The sequence below is a fragment of the Microcaecilia unicolor genome, chromosome 2 (assembly GCF_901765095.1).
Source record: "Microcaecilia unicolor chromosome 2, aMicUni1.1, whole genome shotgun sequence".
In the NCBI taxonomy this organism is placed as follows: domain Eukaryota; kingdom Metazoa; phylum Chordata; class Amphibia; order Gymnophiona; family Siphonopidae; genus Microcaecilia; species Microcaecilia unicolor.
This window is the reverse complement of record NC_044032.1, coordinates 435,732,352-435,753,665: the sequence shown is the minus strand read 5'-3', so window position 1 is coordinate 435,753,665 and position 21,314 is coordinate 435,732,352. Positions and strand designations below refer to the sequence as shown.

The 21,314-nt window shown below is 43.3% G+C and overlaps 1 protein-coding gene across 8 annotated transcripts in view; it reads left to right on the top strand.

The window, feature by feature from the left end:
* Positions 1-21,314, top strand: part of ANK2 (ankyrin 2) — a 512,604-nt gene that overhangs the window by 479,314 nt on the left and 11,976 nt on the right. For 5 of the 8 annotated variants that reach the window (XM_030190837.1, XM_030190834.1, XM_030190838.1 and 2 more), the window contains 5 exons: positions 1,995-2,292; positions 6,758-6,850; positions 7,493-7,576; positions 15,977-16,141; positions 19,750-19,932. In XM_030190837.1, coding sequence (XP_030046697.1) covers positions 1,995-2,292; positions 6,758-6,850; positions 7,493-7,576; positions 15,977-16,141; positions 19,750-19,932 — 823 coding nt within the window. The remainder of the gene's footprint in view (positions 1-1,994; positions 2,293-6,757; positions 6,851-7,492; positions 7,577-15,976; positions 16,142-19,749; positions 19,933-21,314) is intronic. The other 3 variants (XM_030190840.1, XM_030190841.1, XM_030190839.1) reach the window with 1 other exon arrangement.

Genomic DNA, 21,314 nt, shown 5'->3' with positions numbered 1-21,314 from the left:
TCAAGCTTCTTTGGGTCACAACGGTTAAGTGCACGCTCCGGTTAACTGCATGTATTTCTTTGGTCCCAGACCCTTGCACTTAAGCGGATTGCACTGTAGATAGATAGATAGATAGATATGTTTTTTTTTTAATGCTGACCATGGTATTTAAAAAAATATGTATATTCATTGCTGCTATATGGATAGGCGGTGGCATTTAATATAAAACTAATGCACTCACTGCCACTAATATTATTGCAAGGCCAAATTAAACTACTTAGGGGGCCCTTTTACTAAAGGGCATTAGGCCCTTAATGCGTGGTTAGCGTTCGCAAACAGGCTACCACAGAAATATGTTCGAGTGTTTTGCAGTATTTTGCCTGTTTGGGCAAAGAGTGGATAATCCTGCATTATCTGACTAGTGCATTATGATTAACGTGCACTAACTGAATAATGGAGAGTTAACGTGGAAGCACTTAGTGCTTCCTAATGAAGAGGAAGTGAGTGCTCCTGCGTTAATTTTTTGCAGGTAAGAACATAAGAATATCGATACTCAATTAGCAAAATTCCTGGACTCCAGACAAGAACCAGCCGTAAACTCTCTGGTGCTTCCTCCATTAGTATCTACTCCGTGATAGGATATGTGGGAATATGTTCTACTCATTTTTTCCTATGTTAACCAATTTTTGAATAGTGCCTTGCCTATATTGTGGACTTTAGCAGTAATTATCATTTAATAGATTTTGTTTATAAAATATTTTCTTGTATGTTATGGTAATACTCCTTTTCTGTACAAGTGTTTCTTGTAAAATTCATTAAAATTATAAATAAATAATTAAAAAAAAAAAAAGAATATCGATACTGAGTCAGACCAGTGGTTCCGTCCCCATTATCATTTTGGTCATTCTCCTTTTAACCTTTTCTAATTCCAATGTATCTTTTTTGAGATACAGCATCCAGAATTAACCGCAGTACTCAATCTAAAGTCACACCATGGAGCAATACAGAGGCATTATAATATTCTTGGTCTTATTTTCTATCACTTTCTTAATTATTCCTAGTTTCGTTTGCTTTTTTGGCTGCCGCCACACACTGGGCAGAAGATTTCAGTGAATTCTCTACGATGAAACCTAGATCTTTCTCTTGGGTGTTGATACCTAATGGGAATATTAGTGCAGGATGTGCAAATGAAAAAAAGAAAAAGTTCTGCATTAAATCTGGGCTTAGCGCATGGGTAAATCCCACATTTAGGGGGTCTTTTACTAAGGCGCGCTAGCGTTTTTAGCGTGCGCTAAAAATAGGCGCATGCTAAATGCTAGAGATGCCCGTAGGAATACATCGGCATCTCTAAAGACCCCCTAAATCTGGGATTAGGCATGGGAAAGTCCTGTGTTAAAATGCATTAAGCTCAGATTTTGCCACACTAGTAAAAGGACCTCATAATTATACAAGTAGTAGCTGAATATTTTTGCTATACCTATACTTAGTCGTTCTGCCCTCGCTAAGCCCTAACTCTGCTCTGGTACTATCCAAATAGTGCTACAGTGACTAGAGGGTTTTTTGCCAGCACTGTCCGGATAGTGCCATTGAAAATCCATGAATAAGTGATTTATCTTTTAGTGGCAGCCACTAAACATATAATCCATTTCAGTATTGAGCCAAGTATTACGTGCTGTTTATGTATTCTAGTGTACAAGTGTAAAAGCCATAGAAATCCATGACTTTAAACTAGATCTAGCTGTCCTGGTGACTCGATGCCTCTGCATGCTTGGTTCATACAAAGGAAACAGCAAAATTACTGCTTACAACTCGTTTGGGCAATGATAGAGGGACATCTAGTATCACCTTTATGACCAGACATACTGGTATATTGCAGGTAACTTCTGATGAGATTCATCTTACTCTCTTGGCAATGCAGGTCTACATATCATAAGTGTTCTAGGAGTAGGGGAATGGCATAAGAGAAAAGGAAACATATTGTAATCAACCTACTGACATGAATATGTACTTCATAGCATTCCAACACCAGGTAGAAAACTCTCAGAGTCATCAGTGCCAAGGCAAACAGCAGACTCTCACAGTCAGCAGCCTGTGGAATTCCGATCAAGACAGGAAGAGGATGAGAGGCCTTATGTACACAGTCCAGCAGGGTCTGATGACCAGGACCCCGTTCCCGTTGTGGAAGAACCTGAGGAGTCGAGTCTCCAGCACAAAGTTTCATTGGCAAGCAGAAAGGTTCTTCGTATAGTGGAGTCAACTGATCAACACCCAGAACAATATGAGCGGTATTTTGATGATGAGCCATTTGAAAAGGTAAAGATAAAACCATCAAAAATGTACTTTGTGTCTAATTTTCATTTCTTCTAAGGATCTTGGTAGCTTGGTCTTAGTCCTCAACAGACATTGCCTGTGTCTAGATCAGTTCTAGCGAAAAGCCAGATCATGATCCAGTGGAACTTCACACAAAAATGTTTTTTTTAAAGCAACCAAAAACAAAAAAATGGCATACCCCAAATCTGCAATGCAGTTTTATTTACACCCCTTATTTGAGGCTAGTTTTAGGGCTGCCACTGCCACTGCCACCTAGAGAGAAGCTATAAATGGGAATGGGACTTGATATACCACCTTTCTGTGATTTTTGCAACCTCAGTCAAAGCAGTTTACATAGTACATACAGGTACTTATTTTGTACCTGGGGCAATGGAGGGTTAAGTGACTTGCCCAGAGTCACAAGGAGCTGCAGGGGGAATTGAACCCAGTTCCCCAAGATCAAAGTCCACTGCACTAACCACTAGGCTACTCCTCCACATATCTACATTTATAATAGGCCACCAGAAATCACCTATTTGTCTTCAAAGAGAGCAGAAGCACTTTCTTTATATATCACTTTTATTAGCACTGCATTTTCATAGTCATAATTCAGTAATTCTTTAATATGGGCCTTCTATGTCTCTCCACACGTTTGCATGTCTGTCCCAGTCAGCTGTTTAACTGGATTTTATAAATTGAAGTACCAAGAGCACACTTCATATTTCTCTCTTGTTTTATATAGGACAGAAAAGGATCTGCTTAAGTGCTGCTGCATGTTTTAACGAATTAATATGAAATCTAAGTTTAACTCTTGAAGGTTCCTCCTCTGAGGTGTAGATATTTCTGTGGTAGATTCATATACATGCAGCCTCCTCTGCCCTTGACAGTAAATCCACTTCTACATAAATGGTATAATCTGCACTGGAACAAAGAGTAGACTGTTCACTCCCTTTCACTAAGAATCTCCCCCTTATAATTTCACTTAGAATCCTTCTAGATTGCAACTCTCTCTCCCTCTTCTTGAAGGTCTAGGGGTTTCTCCCTTGAGTCTCAGCCATTTTCCTTGGAGAAGAGATACAAGGGAAAACAGGGGATTTCTTGGGCCTTTCTGTTCTATAGAAACTACTCTACCTGCAAGACATATCCCAATGGGGAATGTCTGTGAAGCCACTATATCTTCTAGATTATGTTCTTAGCTGGTCGATATTCAAAAAGATTAACCAGTCAGAAACAGCTGCCGAACAGTTAAATCGTTCAGGGCGATCTGTTAATTTTCAGCGACACTTAACTGGTTATTTTCACTGAAAATTAGCAGCAGCTACGTGAAAGCTGACTATTTTGGGGACGTTCCGGGGACGGAGTTGGCACTCAGCTGGTTAAATGATATTCAGCAAAGAACACAGTTCGATCTTTATGCGACAACCCATGGCTGGTTAAGTTCTAAATATTGACTTAACCAGCCATGTGTTAGCCGGCACCGCATTAACCAGAGATTCAGTACCAAAGCCCTAACATGGCCCGGCATTGGCTATCCAGAAATAATGCCAGCAGCAGTCAGCAAAATGCTCACTGCTGCTGGCTGAATATTTATCCCCTTAGGTAATTGGTAAGGGACCCTGTCAATAGCTGTGTACTGTTCCTCTCCAAAAAAACAAGGAAAAATCCCCTATGGAGAAGTAAGAGCAACAAAAGTAGCAGAGAAGGGAATGTAGGCCAACAAAACAAACAGGTCTCCAGAGGTTGATTATAGTAAAATTTATTAAAAAGCCAGATACAATGGACTCAACATGGTCTGTGTTTCAGCAAAGAAATTGCCTGCTTTAGGAGTCAAGTATCTAAAACATATTTATAAATACATGATCATAAAATAGTAATCAAAAAAAAATATATATATATCACCAAAACATCATTTAAACATATATATTGTTTCATGAAATTGCTAATTTGGTAAAACGGAGGTAAAGGATACAGTGGTTAAAAAGTAGAAGAGATATCCAATACTTGCCCTAAGCACCAGTTGAAATATATGTATGAAGATTATCAATATAAAAAAAAACAATTCAAATTCACGTACTCCAATAGGTGAGTATATGGAAAAAGACTATAAAAGGGAGAAACATGGCAAACCTGGAACCAGAAAAGCTGACTGCCACCACAATCTATCATTGACAGACCTGCTATAAATATCCATTTGTTTCAGTGTAATAGCTTTAATAAAGCTAAAGAGCTAAAAAGATGATTCAAAGAATAATTTTTAAAAATAAACCATGGACAATATCCAAATAAAAAAACATTACATAATAAGAAATGCAACTTATAGTTCATTTGTGCACCCCAAGATCTATAGAACAGCTGTAGAGATCCAGCCCAACTTCCATAAATTATGTACATTCCAGAGATATGAGTACTATACATATGGCAGGCAAAGTTATATATATGGCAGGCAAAGTTGTAAGGACATCCATCTAATTCATAAATGATGAGCAAAAAAAATAATATGAATGTAAATTTTATGTCAATTCAAAAACAGAACTCTCCAAATAAATGCAACCGCAAGGATTACTGAAAACGTGGGAAAGTTCACAGTGCAGAAACTGGCAATATTTAAAAATTGCTAGAAACTATTGTAGTTTTTCCTCACAAGAGAAAAGGAAGCATATTTCATAGCCTACCTTTAAACAGTGAGGGGTCCTTTTACTAAGGTGCGCCAAAAAATGGCCTGTGCTGGTGTAGACGTGTGTATTGGATGTACGCAGGTTCATTTTTCAGTGCACCTGCAAAAAAAGGCCTTTGGGGGGGGGGGCGAAAATGGACGTGCAGCAAAATAAAATTTGGTACGCATCCATTTTGGGCCTGAGATCTTACTGCCACCCATTGACAAGCGATAAAATCTCATGTGTTAACTGAGCGGTATTGGTCTACGCGCGTACAATGTCGATTACTGCCTGGTTAGCACCATGTGCCGGAAATTTTCTGGCACACCTAGTGGACGTGTGTAAAAAATGAAATTACCACCCAGGCCACGCGCTTGCCGGGTGGTAGTAAAAGGGCCCCTGACAGTCTTAACTATCGCTGTATTCACATCAGTCAGCACAGGAAAATGTGAAGTATCTACATCATCATTTTTAAAGGAGCTAGCACCTTATGAAGACATATTAAAACCGAAGTGAAGCTCGATTTGGAATGCAGCCCATCTCGACCAGCATCAGGATGAGTCTTTGTTTGAAGTGTAAAACTACCCTTGCAAACTTTATTTACAAAAATACTGAATAAAATCTGGGAATCCCAGAGAAAGGAAACAGGATAGTAAGCAAAGAAAACCAATCTATAAAAAGTCTTTTTTTTTGTAACATTTGTACCCTTTGCTTTCCCACTCATGGCAGGCTCAATGCAGCAGGCAATGGAGGGTTAAGTGACTTGCCCAGAGTCACAAGGAGCTGCCTGTGCCGGGAATCAAACTCAGTTCCTCAGGACCAAAGTCCACCACCCTAACCACTAGGCCACTCCTCCAACAATGGCTCAGTCCCATTTACGTTAGATAATCGAGACTGTACTATATATAGATAGCTATAGATAAAGAAAGGGAAGGTGAGCTTTTCTATTGAGCCAGAAAAAAGAGCAAAAGAAATCATTTTGGGATTATAACTTTGTGAGGAGAATTTTGGAACCGTGCCCTTAATAACTTGGGAAGTGGAGAAGTCCTGCTGTGTAGGGGAACATTTGTGAACCGTGGCATATTAATTTCTATAAAATAACTTGGCAGCCATCAGTTTACTTAGGTGGATGATTTTCTAGTGCTTTTAGCAACTATGCCATTCTCCTACCATCAATTTCCTTATTTTCAAAACCCTAAACCTGGCAGGAGCTGTATACAGGTATTGAGAAGGTCCCAAAATGTCCTCTTACCAATTATCTAAGTATCTCCACAGACACCTACCAGTGACATAATCTAAAAGGTATAGTGGTTTCACAGACATTCCCCATCAGGATACGTCTTGCAGGTAGAGTAGTTTGTATAGTACAGAAAGGCCCAGAAAATTCCCTCCTGTTTTCCCTTGTAGCCCTTCTCCAGGGAAAGTGGCTGGGACTCAAAGGAGGAACCCTTAGACCAGTGATTCCCAAGCCTGTCCTGGAGGAACCTCAGCCAGTCAGGTTTTCAGGATATCCACACTGAATATCCATGAAATAGATTTGCATACCTCAATGAGGCAGTGTATGCAAATCAATCTCATGAATATTCAGTGTGGACATTCTGAAAACCTGACTGACTGGGGTTCCCCCAGGACAGGTTTTGAAATCACTGCCCTACACCTTCAAGAAGAAGGGGGTAGAGAGCTTGCAGTCTAGAATGATTCTATCCGTGGCATAAATTAGAGAGAAACTAGTAGACAAGACATGCAAGTGCCTGTTGCACTCAGTTGTAATGGCTGTCATGATAAACAGAACACTGCTTCCATGCTTCCACTAGGAGATAGCAGAGGAACTAGGTGAGCTGAAGGGCAGCTCCGATGAGGAGGAGATGGTAACTACCAGGGTCATTCGCCGCCGGGTGATTATTCAGGTACCTACTGCACGTCCCTGGTTCCAACTGGAAGAAACTCTTTAGATCTGTCAGCGAGGTAGTCACTTGGCTGGTAGAAGAGTTGCAAAGTTAGCATGCTCATTTGAGATTGCATGGCCATTGATTAACTAGGAATGTGTTATCTTACTGATATTTCTGGAAAAGCCTGCATTTACAGTAGTGTTTTGGCACTCCACTGACAACCACAGCCTATGCACAGCACAAATGTGCCAGAGTGGCCAAATGCTTCATTTTTGTTTTTCAGTACTGACGGATTCATTCACGTTTACCTATCTTTTTGCCTCTGATGTGGCTTGACAGTGCATGCATTTAGACTTGCTTATATAGTCTTGCATTTTAGTGCAGTCTTCCCTTGACAAAGGGCTAGATTTCTAAAGTGCATTACCATGTTAGCATGCACTGACATAGTTAATATATATTATTAGTAAATAGATCCCATTCCTTGGTAAATAACACGTCAATGCATGTTAGCATTCAGTAATGCAGCAACATCTTTCAGTAAATCTAGCCCCACAATTAGCGTGTTTAACTAGCCATATGTTATTTCTCATTCATTTATTTTTTTTTATTTTTTTTTTTGCATGGTGCCACTGTTTGGTGGCATTTCTTTCTTTGCTGCAGGGAGATGATATGCCTGAAATTCTACCAGAGACTGTCACAGAAGAAGAGTATACTGATGAACATGGGCACACTGTTATAAAGAAGGTTCGATCATAACTTATATTCAAAAGATTCTTTGTTTAAAAAGACCTTGAGATCTTTTGCTAATCTGTACAAATGAGTAAAACTCAGCTATGTTGCTTTATGTACACACACATACATATATAAATGTATATTGAGAGAGAGAGAAACAGAGAGTGAGTTTTTTTCTTAGAAAACAAAAATGCCAGGGTTCACCTACAAAGCCATCATTAGAGGGTAGTGACCATGTGGCGACACCCACCCCCCAAATAGCCACACCCCCTGCAACTGGCCATGGTCTATGAAAAGATAGCTTTGCAAATGTTACTCGAATCCCTTGAACATCAAAACATATTTTATTTGGAAATGAGAACAAACCAGGCTGGTACAAATCCCTATGCAAAAACTACATTTTGGCAAAATATCTCACCTCATTCACATATGCAAAACATAGGTAGAGTTTCAAAAAGCTCAAATAACCACAAATTATAAATAGAAATGTCAAGCCCTGGACTAGAAACCTTAACAAGCCAGACTTTGCATACAGAGCAGCAGTAGGGAAATAGAGACAGAAAAGGATTTCCTCTTGTATGATGCAAAATGCAAAGATATTGGAGGAAATGTATAACACATTTCCAAAGCAGATATATTAGAAACAGAGAAACATGACGGCAGATAAAGGCCATATGACCCATCCAGTCTAACTATCCTCTGTAATCCCTAACTCTTCCTTTTCCTAAGCGATCCCACATGCTTATCCCATGCCTTTTTAAATTCTGGAACAGTCCTTGACTCCACAGCCTCCACCTGCAGGCCATTCCATGCCACCACCACCCTTTCTGTGAAATAGTACTTCCTTAGATTACTCCTAAGCCTATTCTCTCTTAACTTCATCATATGCCCCCTCATTCCAGAGCTCTCCTTCAGTTGAAAAAGGTTCTCTTCCTGTACATAAATGCCCTTGAGATATTTAAACACAAAATGTCTCTATCATATCTCCTCTCTACCAGCGTATACATGTTGAGGTTCATAAGCCTGTCCCTATAATTTTTGCGTTGAAGACCGCTTACTAATTTTGTAGCCGCCCTCTGGACCGACTCCATCCTGTTGATATCTTTGGTCTCCAGAACTGCATGCAGTACTCCAAATGGGGCCTCACTAGAAACTTATACAACGGCACTATCACCTCCTTTTTCCTGTTGGTCATGCCTCTCTTTATGCACCCAAGCATCCTTCTGGCTTTGACCATCGCTTTTTCTACCAGTTTGGAAGCTTTAAGGTCATCAGACACAATCACCCCCAAGTCCCGCTCTTCCTTTGTACACTGAAGCACTTCACCCCCTATACTGTACTGTTGCCTCAGATTCTTGCAACCCAAGTGCATGACCCTGCAGTTTTTGGGATTAAACCTTAGTTGCCAAATATCAGTCCATTCCTCCAGCTTCACTAGGTCCTTCCTCATGTCATTCAAATCCCTAAAGCAAAAATAAAATGATTTTTTTTCTACCTTTTGTTGCTCTTCCACAACAGTGGAGGCTTATCTGCCCCAACATAAGAATCCTCACACACAGAAAACAACTGTGGCTCAGAAGCACCAAACTTAACACTTCCTTCCAACAAAGAATGACAATGATGAGAGCTCAGAAGCTCCAACGTAATATCTTCTCACAAACATAAAAAAGAAAGACAATAGAGGTTCTTTAACCCTAACATAACTGCTCACATCTCCCTCTCTCTGCTTTGGCCTCTCCTCACCATTCTCCTCCCAGGAGGCAGGTTGAATGCTCTGTCTTTCCCCAGGGGCCCATCATTAACCACCATCTCTCCTCCTGAAGGGTGGCACTGGGCACTCAAGGAAAGAAAAACGAGAAATCAGCCTGCCTGCTGGGAAAAGGGGTCAGGTGAGAGAAAGAGCTCAGGGTGTTTTGTTTGCTTGTTTGTAGTTTTTAAATATTTCGTTCCCCCTCCTCTTAGGAGGCAGGTTTAATTTCTCTCTTTTTCCTCAGAAGGCCTTTGTCAGCTTCTGATCTCCACCACTTCCCTGCCCATGCAGCAGTATCTCTTTGTTATATCCCTCCTGACTTTCTCCAGGGCAGCACTCCAGCTGCTCATGTAGGGCAGGTATCAAGACTTGTTCTGACCAGAGTAGAGAGAGGGTGCTGCTATGGCTTGGCCTCTGCAGCCTGTGCTTCTTCTGTTTTGCAAGGGTCAGGCTACAACGGCATATGCTGTCTGCAGCATGAGGCTCCACATTCTTATGCAGGCAGGCTCAGATGCGTGATGTGCTCCCCATTGGCCTGGCTGGAAACATGGAAACAGTACTTCTTCCATGGCCAGCAGAGATTGGCTTGAGCCTGTCAGGAGGGGGGGGGGGGGGAGCAGAGCAAAGCAGAGCCTCTGAGGCCTATCTGGGGTCTGGCAGCTGCTGCATTGCACCAGGGCTCTAAGTAGGGCTGTGCAACAGGTGCAGCCAGACATGGCACAGTGGAGGAGGAGGTGCCATGTGAAAGTTCAAAAATAAATTCTTATTTTGATCAGGTCATTTACTTTTGAAGTTCTGACTAGCTAATCTCTCCATCAAGTTTATAGACCCTTCCCAAACATGATCTGTCCTGGCTATGGATAATATCCCTGTGGATCATTTTTTAATTTAGGTTCATGATTTTCCAGTGCTTTTAGCTACAAAGGGCTCAAAGTTCAGAAACACTTCTCCACATACCGGCATCCCCTATGGGGGCAAATCTAAAGTCGTACACCTTCATTTAGGCACTCCAAGGGCATATGTAATAGTATGTTATATGAAGAAACCTAGGTTCTGTTACAGAGTACTAGTGAAACTTGGTATCAGCGCACCTAACATTTAGGCGTGCGCACTTATAACAGCGATAAAGCTAGTATAATTGCAAATACCTCAGAGGTCCTTTTACTAAGGCGCGCTGAAAAATGGCTTGCAGTAGTGTAGGCGCAAGTTGTGGGCACGCGCCAATCCATTTTTCAGCGCGCCTGTTAAAAAGGCCTTTTTGTATTTGCCGAAAATAGACGTGCGGCAAAATCAAAATTGCCGCGCATCCATTTTGAATCTGAGACCTACCGCCACCCATTGACCTAGAGGTAAAGAATCCGGGTGGTAATGACCTGCACGCATCAAATGCTACTTGTCATGCGTCCGTCACGTGCGCTTGAAAATAAAAATTATTTTTCAGACGCACACCAAAAATGAAATTACCACAAGAGCCATGCGGTAGTAGGGTGGTAACTCCATTTTGGCAAGCAATGGATGCGCGTAGATGTTTACACAGCTTAGTAAAAGGGCCCCTAAATGTGACAGAGACACACACAGCTTACAGTATTCTGTAAGTTATGGATGTAATCAGGAGTCCTGCCTGTGTCCCACCCATTCTCCATCCTTGTGTTTACCTCCTTGCAATTATCTGCTATGTGAGGTAAGCAGGTATTTGCAGACTAGTGCTTGGAGGCGCATACCCGCATATATATGTACATATGTGCACATGTGTGCATATATCTTAGTACTAGCCGTTAAGCCCGTTAAAACGGGCGAGTTTTTTTAATTTCACTTCCATGTGCAGCAAGTCTGCTCTGTCCCCTGTCCTCCCCCCATGTCCAGCAACCCTCCTCTGTCCTCTTCTCTCACCCCATGTCAAGCCACCGTCCTCTGTTCCCTGCCCTCCCAAAGAGACAGTGAGTGTGAGAGTGAGCAGCTAGTGTGTGTGCTTGTGTGTCTCTGTGTGTGAGTGAGAGAGAGTGCTTGTGAGCTGTTAGTACTCCCTGTCTCATTGGAGGTTCAGTGTCTCCTTGTAGTCAGTTGTTGGAGCTGTGTGTCAGTGGAGGTTCAGTGTCTCCTTGAAGTCAGTTGTTGGAGCTGTGTGTCGGTGGAGGTTCAGTGTCTCCTTGTAGTCAGTTGTTGGAGCTGTGTGGCAGTGGAGGTTCAGTGTCTCCTTGTAGTCAGTTGTTGGAGCTGTGTGTCAGTGGAGGTTCAGTGTCTCTTTGTAGTCAGTTGTTAGAGCTGTGTGTCAGTGGAGGTTCAGTGTCTCCTTGTAGTCAGTTGTTGGAGCTGTGTGGCAGTAGAGGTTCAGTGTCTCCTTGTAGTCAGTTGTTGGAGCTGTGTGGCAGTGGAGGTTCAGTGTCTTCTTGTAGTCAGTTGTTGGAGCTGTGTGTCAGTGGAGGTTCAGTGTCTCCTTGTAGTCAGTTGTTGGAGCTGTGTGGCAGTGGAGGTTCAGTGTCTCCTTGTAGTCAGTTGTTGGAGCTGTGTGGCAGTGGAGGTTCAGTGTCTCCTTTTAGTCAGTTGTTAGAGCAGTTTGAAAGGCAGGCTCGTTTTTTCAGTCTTGTGCCGGTCTCCCTCCCCCCATACATGTTGTTGTTGTTGTTGTTCCGCCCCTTCTGCTGACTCCTGCTGTTCAGTGAGCCAAAGGGGCGGGACAGCCATGTCTTTGCTTCATGCTGCAAAGCAGGACTTGTGTGTGTGTGTGCTGCGAGTGAATGCACCTGTTTACCTTTTTCTGTTGGCCCCAGAACGTTTTTTGATCCCTGCTTGGTTTCTGCTGCGGATTTTTTTGTTGCCTCGGCCACTTCGTCATTCCTGCTGTGCCCTTGTACATGGTGGTTCTCTTCTCCATCCTCCCTCCCTCCCCCACCGATGTCCACGCCCCCTCCTTCCCTCCCTATTGGCTGCATTACGTCCTCCTTCAATTTCCACGCTCCCTCCCCTCCCCTCCCTATTGGCTGCATTACGTCCTCCTTCGATTTCCACGCCCCCTCCTTCCCTCCCTATTTGCTGCATTACGACCTCCTCCGATTTCCACGCCCCCTCCTTCCCTATTGGCTGCATTACGTCCTCCTTCGTTTTCCACGCCCCCTCCCCTCCCTATTGGCTGCATTACGTCCTCCAATTTCCACGCCCCCTCCTTCCCTCCCTATTGGCTGCATTACGTCCTCCTCCGTTTTCCACGCCCCCTCCCCTCCCTATTGGCTGCATTATGTCCTCTTCCGATTTCCATGCCCCCTCCTTCCCTATTGGCTGCATTACGTCCTCCTTCGTTTTCCACGCCCCCTCCCCTCCCTATTGGCTGCATTACATCCTCCTCCAATTTCCACGCCCCCTCCTTCCCTCCCTATTGGCTGCATTACGTCCTCCTCCGTTTTCCACGCCCCCTCCCCTCCCTATTGGCTGCATTATGTCCTCCTCCGATTTCCACGCCCCCTCCTTCCCTATTGGCTGCATTACGTCCTCCTCCGATTTCCACCCCCCCTCCTTCCCTCCCTATTGGCTGCATTATGTCATCCTTCGATTTCCACGCCCCCTCCTTCCCTCCCTATTGGCTGCATTACGTCCTCCTCCGATTTCCACGCCCCCTCCCCTCCCTATTGGCTGCATTACGTCCTCCTCCGATTTCCACGCCCCTCCCCTCCCCTCCCCTCCCTATTGGCTGCATTACGTTCGGTACAGGAACAGGAGCTGCTGGCTGGTGGAGGCGGGGTTTGGATTGTTGCTCCTTGAACGTTCGGTCTCTACTGCGCATTTGCGGGTGAGTACGGTCACTCGCAATTTATATGTTTGATTCTAAACATATACGTGTGTAATATGTGCATAACCATAAGCACCTAGGTTATAGCATTGCCCTTTATTTGGATGTGCCCTATCCATGAATTATTACAGATCACCCTAGCACTGTAGAGATACCACTAGAGTGTGGCTGTACTGCCTAACTGTGCAGATAGTTGGCGATATTGAGCCACTAATCATCAAACATATAAATGGCAAGTGACCGTACTCACTTGCAAATGCGCAGTACAGACTTCCCTCTCTGTCCCGCCCTCGCGTCAAGACGTCGTGACGTCAGAGGGCGGAACAGAGAGGGAAACGGAGTCGAATTGTCGGACGCCGCTGCTGCTGCCTGGAAAGGAACATCGCGCAAAACAACCTCCACCCTCCCCCCCATCCCCGTCGCCGTTCCCGCCCCCCTCCGTATCGGGCCCCCTGCACTCACCTGACAGCGCCTCTCACCTCCCATGTGGAAGCGCTGCAGGCAGCAGCAGAGCGATCTGCTGCTGCCTGTAGCACTTTCACACGGAGGTGAGGGGCGCTGTCAGGTCAGTGCAGGGGGCCCGGCACGGAGAGGGGAGTGAGCAGCAGCGATGAGGGTAGCTGGACATGGGGGAAGGGCAGGGGGGAGAGGCCATGGTTGCTGGACTTTGAGTGAGAGCAGGGCACAGAGGAGGGTTGCTGGACATGGGGGGAGACCAAGGGAAAGAAGTGGGTTGCTGGATATGGGGGGGGGGGGGGATTGGTGGACGGGGTGAGGCCAGGGGAGAGAGGAGGGCTGCAATACTTGCCCGTTTTTACGGGCTTAACGGCTAGTATAACTATATATAGCAAAAAGGCTGTTCTAACATAAAACCCATAGCTTCACAGCTAGCGGCTCAATATCGCCACTGTGGTGTACATATTCAGTGTCGCTCACTGTGTTGATAGCAGCTTGGTATATACAGCACTTCTATTTAATGCTGTGACCAGCATTTAAAAGAATTGCTTGCCTAACTGGCTGAGTAAACCTCTATAGTAGCAAATAAATCTTTGGAGTTAGAAACTTAGCTGTATCGTTAACAAACCAGCTCTGCAAAAACAGTGCTTAATGGAAGCTCTTCTCCTTGGCTTAGGAAGATAGAAATAAAATGTCTGTAGATCAGAAGAACATAACATGGGTGAATAAGAATTGCCATACTGGGTCAGACCAAAGGTCTTTCAAGCCCAGTATGTTTCCAATAGTTTCTAATCCAGGTCACACATATCTGGCAAGATCTCAAAAGAGTACAAAGATTTGATGTTGCTTACCCCCAGGGAGTAGCAGTATAGTAGTCTTCCCCAAGTATCTTAATAAAAATGTATGGACCTTTCCTCCAGGAACTGGTCTAAACCTTTTTTAAATACAGCTACACAAACTGCTCTTGCCACATCCTTTGGCAATGGATTTCAGAACTTAATTATCTGTTGAATAAAAAACAAATTTCTTATTTAAAAAAAACAGTTCATTACAATTATTCTTCCTCAAACTATTCTGTTCTCTGTAGTTTTCAATTTGGTTTCTCTTTTGAAGTCCATAGAGGAACTAATTCTAATTATTTTGAATGCAAATATGCTTGTTCAATATTTTCAAAACAAAATTGACCTATGGCTATTGGCAGTTATTATTCAAAGATTTGATTTCTCCTTTCAAGTTTATGCAAATTACCTCCACTTACTAATTCCTATAGGATGTCTAGGCAGCATGCAGTCAGACTAAGTTCTTTTTCTGGAGGCTATAGCTTCATGGCTTTGACATAACAACTTGAGGTTTAACCTGAAAAATCCAGTCTTCCTAAAGAGTAACTAACCCAAAATTGTGGCACTCTTGTTGTGGCTGGCAAGGATCCCTAAATCCCATCAGCTAAAGACTTCCGCCTCCTTCTGCGGCCAGCACGCTTCCAAACGGCAGTCGGCAGCACTTCCCGCAAACTGATGCCAGTTCTTCTGCACATGTTCAGTTTTTGCGCATGCGTGGCCTACCGGCTGCCATGTGGAAGAGCGCTGGCTGCCTGAGGAAGAAGTCTTCAGCTGGTGGGGTTTGGTGATCCCTGTCAGCTCAGGGATTTCATATTTGGATTTGTGTGGGGGAAAGGACGACAGAGAACAGAAGGGGATCAGGATGGGATGAATTCCATGCCCACCTACCTTGGGTTCAGGCCCACCCAAAATTGGCCATCTGGCTACGCCCCTGGATCTGACCACTGATGTGATCTGACTACTAAACGAGAGCTGAACATCCAGAGTTACTCTTAACTATTTAGAAGACTACTTGTGGCGTTCCACCTAAAGAGGGAGATAGCGAAGGCCACAAGGGCCATCCAGTGATCCATGACCCAACTGACTGAGCCAGGTTAAGAAGACGGTAATGGTTCTGCAACCAGGTGTCAGCTAACTATATTTTTACCTAAAGATAATGAGCTAAAATTAGCAAGTAATCCACTGAGCAGGTTTTTGAAAATAGATCTGACTGAGAATACAATAATAAAAAACATAGAAAAATGGTTCCGAAATGTGTCAGGTTTTCAAGAGATATATGTAGTGAATGTTCATGAGATAGGTTTGCATATTCTGCCTCTATTGCATGCACATTTCTCTCACACATATTCATTGTGGATTTCCTAAAATTCTGAGTGGCTGGGTGTCCCCCCAGGACAGGTTTGTGAACCCCTATTATCGAACAAACACAGAATCAAGCACATATACAGGGCAGCTTCCATTTTTACGAAGGATCAACAATTTAGCACAGTCCATACAAACAGCTTGTTTTATAAAATTAGCATCTTTAGTTCCTATACCACTAATTAAGAAAGCACCCTTTATTTCCTCTCATTTTGTCCGCTTAGGTCACAAGGAAGATCATCAGAAGATGTGTTTCACCATGTGGCACGGAGAAAGAGGAAGTCATTGTACATGGAGCACCACAGGACCCCATTACTGTTGAAGAGGGAGATGTGTTCTCCAAAGTATTGAAACGCACAGTGCTAAAGAGTGACAGTGAGCAGTCAGAGGTGACTCATTCCTTCAGCTTCTTTTGATGGGGACTTTAGTACAAGGGTTCTCTACCTTTTTATTTCTAAGACTGTCTTCCCTTTTTGCAAGAATCCCTCTTCTTACCCCCCACCACCATACCACAACACAAGTACTTTTCTGTATGTAAGTTAATATAAAGCAGCAACATGCAGGGTCAGTCCCCCTTTTTCTTACTGTTCAGTCTTCCCCTTTCCAATTACAGCATACATGAGACATGTTTATGTTTGTTCTTAAATTTGATTTACAGCACAGTCTGGAAATACCGAGTCTAGGCGATTTGTAATAAACATGACCACAGCCTTATTTATAATCGAATTAACGCTACATACAAAATACAGGTTGATATCAGTTTCAGAAAGAGGGTGACTGCATGCAACGTGACTACTGCTGAATGATATCCTCTAATCTTTGAGTAGGTTCCTGAGAAAGCTACATCCTTAGCCATCAGAGGCTCAGGTGCACATCCCCCTTCTGCCAATATGGAGGTACCTCAAAATTGTGAAAGTTTGACAGGGGAGCACATATCTCTGCTTTTTAGTCCTGAAGAGTTGGCAGCGAACTGTCAAAGCTTGGATACACAGTAAATGGTTTTGGAGGGAGCCCAAGGCCAATCTATGGTATTCAAGCTCCAATCTATGGTATTCAAGCTCATGGTTGTGTGCTTTTCCCTCTTTCTGTGTGTGGGAAGGCCCAATCCCTTGGCCATTAAGGCTCAAGGATGAACAACTGTCCACTTTCCACCTTTAAGAAGTGTCAGTGCCTCTGCTGTAAATTTTCTAGCAGCTCATCAAGGTTAATTAGGGAGGAAGGCACCTGTTTCTCAGCGCAATGAAACGGGCGCTAGCAAGGTTCTATAATGGTAGGAGCCCCCTCCCTCCGTCCCTCCGAGCTGCTTGCCTGCCTCCGTATGACCGTCGGACGTTGTTCATGGTTCGCTCTGTGTGGGGATGAATTTTTTGTTTTTGCTGCGCCTCCGTCCCTGTGCCGTTTCCGTTTCGGCCCTCGAGTGTCATTGCTCCGCCCTCGACGTCATCACATTTTGACGCGAGGGTGGTGCAGACACTCAGGGGCACACCGGATATCTCGGGCGCCTCAACTTCCATGGAGGCTTCATTAGAACGTTGGGGTTGCCTTTTATATGGAGAGATATAGGTGTCTATATGTCGTTATAAAACACTAGCACAAATCATGCAGAATTCCTGGTAAGACTGGAGGTGCAGACAGTAGGGGTGCTTGAGGCCAGGAGTAAATGTTTGTATGTAATGTGATTCAGCCTAAACTCTGCTCCTGAGCACATCTACTTTAGAAGTACATCAAGCATACTTTTAGGCATGACCTAGTTTTACAAGGGCCCATTTGCATGCATAAAGCAGCATTTTATATGTGAATATGCAAATGCAAGGATGAGCTCACCTTGCCATTTGGGATGTCCTATGTGTCACCCACTGCACAAAATACTATTTATATGAAGCCTTATTCATACATAAATCACATTCAAGTCCTGTTCCTATCAGACAAGCAGGGAAGGAAGGTGAAGGCCCATTTGTGGTCTGGCTTTTGATGGATTTTATACTAGCACAGAAGGTGGAAGGCAACACCTCTGCATTTGATTCAGAAATTGATTTAAAAATTAAACATAACATCTTAAATCTAATATGGTGACATATTGGTAAACAGTGAAGTTCATTAAACATAGGTGTAAACCTACCCACAGCAAAAATTAAATCTATTAAGTTGAAGACACAATAACACATTTTCCCTCATTAGATTAATTACCACAAAAGCCCCTGCAGATAACCTGTTGTTGACTTTTACAACATAAGAACATGCCATACTTGTTCAGACCAATGGTCCATCTAGCCCGGTATCCTGCTTGCAGCAGTGGCTGATCCAGGTCACAAGTACCTGGCAGAAACCCAAATAGTAGCAACATTCCATGTAGAATCTCAGTTAGTAGCAACATTCCATGCTACCAAACCTTTTTCTCACAAGGCATCTGTGAAAAATTCCAAGTTCTCTGAGGGTTGGGGCATTGAGGTCCTTCACTGTGCATTTTCCTTAGTAATTTAAAACAAACTTCAGAGTTGGCCTGGTGGACTAGTAGGTTGAGTGCAGTGCACTTCCATGCAGAAAGCCCTCAGTTCACTTTCCAGGTGAAGACTTCTCCCCATGATAGCTGGGGATGCTGCTAAGATAGACATGTCCTGTTGTATGCCAGGATTGTCACTACTACTACTACTACTACTACTACTATTTAGCATTTCTATAGCGCTACAAGGCGTACGCAGCGCTGCACAAACATAGAAGAAAGACAGTCCCTGCTCAAAGAGCTTACAATCTAATAGACAAAAAAAAATAAAGTAAGCAAATCAAATCAATTAATGTGAACGGGAAGGAAGAGAGGAGGGTAGGTGGAGGTGAGTGGTTACAAGTGGTTATGAGTCAAAAGCAATGTTAAAGAGGTGGGCTTTCAGTCTAGATTTAAAGGTGGCCAAGGATGGGGCAAGACGTAGGGGCTCAGGAAGTTTATTCCAGGCGTAGGGTGCAGCGAGACAGAAGGCGCGAAGTCTGGATTTGGCAGTAGTGGAGAAGGGAACAGATAAGAAGGATTTATCCATGGAGCGGAGTGCACGGGAAGGGGTGTAGGGAAGGACGAGTGTGGAGAGATACTGGGGAGCAGCAGAGTGAGTACATTTATAGGTTAGTAGAAGAAGTTTGAACAGGATGCGAAAACGGATAGGGAGCCAGTGAAGGGTCTTGAGGAGAGGGGTAGCCTTTAGTGGAAGAAACAACTAACTAACTAGCCACACACAAGGACATGCTGTTGCAGAACTCGCTTATCCAACTCCTACTCTAGCTGAAATCATTTTCCTGCACCTTTTCTAACTTCGTGTACAATTTTTCTTTAACCAATCACCCTTATTTTTATCTGTTTAGATTTTTCACCTCTGCTTATAGTCTGTGCTGTCTATTAAGATTTTTTTTATGTGCTTTGTGTTGACATTGTAAGTAGTATTGTATTCCATAATGTGTACTGTTATTGGAATATATCTACTGTTGTAATTGTCTATTGCCTGTGCTTGCTACATACCTCTTCGGGTGAATTGCTTCAAATAGGTAGTAAATAAATACTAATAAATAAATAGTAGTCCAACTAAATTGTTAGTGGTGGGGGGGGGGGGGGAGAAGAACAAAGGGCTGTTAGGGAAAGTCCCACTAGTTAAATGATCATGTCTCCAGTTCATAGCTTGGTTCCTACTGAGCTAGAATAGGATAGGAGGAGACGGGACTTGATATACCGCCTTTCTGTGGTTACAGTCAAAGCGGTTTACATATTTTATACAGGTACTTATTTTGTACCTGGAGCAATAGAGGATTTAAGCGATTTGCCCAGAGTCACAAGGAGCTGCAGTAGCAATTGAACCCATTTCACCAGGCTCAAAGCCCACTGCAGTACCACTAGGTTACTCTTCCAGGAAATGGCCTATGAGTCAAGCCCCCTTCCTCCAAATCCAGCTTGTATATAAGAAAAATTACAGAATTTTCCAGTTTGAAGTATTGTAATATGACATTTTTTTATTAACAGGTAACTTACTCTGAACCAACGGTTTTATCAGAAAATGCTGAATTTCAGTCTGAATCAGTAGAAGGGCGCAAGGTCAGTAAAGTTATAAAGACTACTGTGGTTCATGGAGAGAGAACAGAAAAGCATGTAGGAGACCCCAATTTAGCCACTGACCTTCCATCAGCCAAAGATGACTTTGAAGAGGTAACATGCCTTCATCATCTTGTCCCTGTGCTTTGAATTTTTAATTGAGCTAAGTGTAACTACCGCTTATTTATAGTTTGACTCTTGATAGGCAAAGACCTAAATTTGATTGATCTTATTTGTCTATGGTGTTGTATCTAAGATCTACAGAAAAGGGTCTACTGGTTGCTCCTCTAATCAAGGTTTTTTTTTTCCATTGGCAGTACAGTTTGCTCAGGAGAAAACCCACCTCTGGAATTCTCCTTTGAGAGACCTAGTGGTCCTTTTACTAAGGTGCACTGAAAGGTGGCTTGCGCTATTGTAGACGCGTGTATTGGACGCGTGCAGGTCTATTTTTCAGCGCGCCTGCAAAAAAGACCATATTTTTTTGGCCGAAAATGGACGTGCGGCAAAATGAAAATTGGAGCACGTCCATTTTGGGCCTGAGACCTTACCGCCACCCATTCACTTAGCAGTAAGGTCTCACGCGTTAACCGGGCGGTAATCGTCAGCGTGTGTACAATGCTGATTACTGCCCGGTTAGTGCTGTGCGACAAAAAATTTCTGGCACGCCTACTGGATGCGCATACAAAATGAAATTACCGCCTGGGCCATGCGGTAGCCGGGCGATAGTTCCAAATTGGTGCGCATTGGGCATGCGTAGGCGCCTACGTGGCTTAGTAAAAGGGCCCCCTAATGTGTGCCCTGCTTGTTGATTATTTTTCAATCCATGTTAAAAGTTCATCTTTTTCCCACAGCGCTTTCACTGTTTTGTGTTTCGATTTGTATTCTGCATCTAGGCATTGGGTTATATGATGTTTATTTTTAATTGTCCCCTGTTTGTTACCTTCAAAGAAAATAGAAAATGGTGGCAATTTAAGGACTGGGTTTTATCTAGTTGTTCATTTCTCATGGCATTTCATGCAGCCTATTCGATTTCAGGGAAGGGATCCTCCATGCTTAGCCCTTACTTTCTTAAATTCAGTTTTTGTGGCCTTTTTCATATCAATCTTTGTCTTGTAGGGGAAGACATTTTTCATTATCTTATCCTTAAATCTGTCTACCCATTGTAATTTGTCATTCATTGTTTACTCTAGAGCAGGGGCTCTTGACCATTTTTGGTTCCCAACACCCCTTTAACTGATCAATGAACCCCTCACACTCCCTTCCTAAACTACATATCCACTAGTGACTACTGAGAGCTACATATGTTGCTAAGTGTTAGCCGTTAACACGTCACTGAAATTACAGTGATACACAGTTATATTTCCAATAACTGTCTTAATAATTGCCTTCACTCTATCTAGAAAGTTTCAATAAATTGCCTCAGAATTCAAGATCTCTACACCCCTTTTGACCTCTTCAGGCACCACTGGTTAAGAACCCCTGCTCTAGAGTGTACA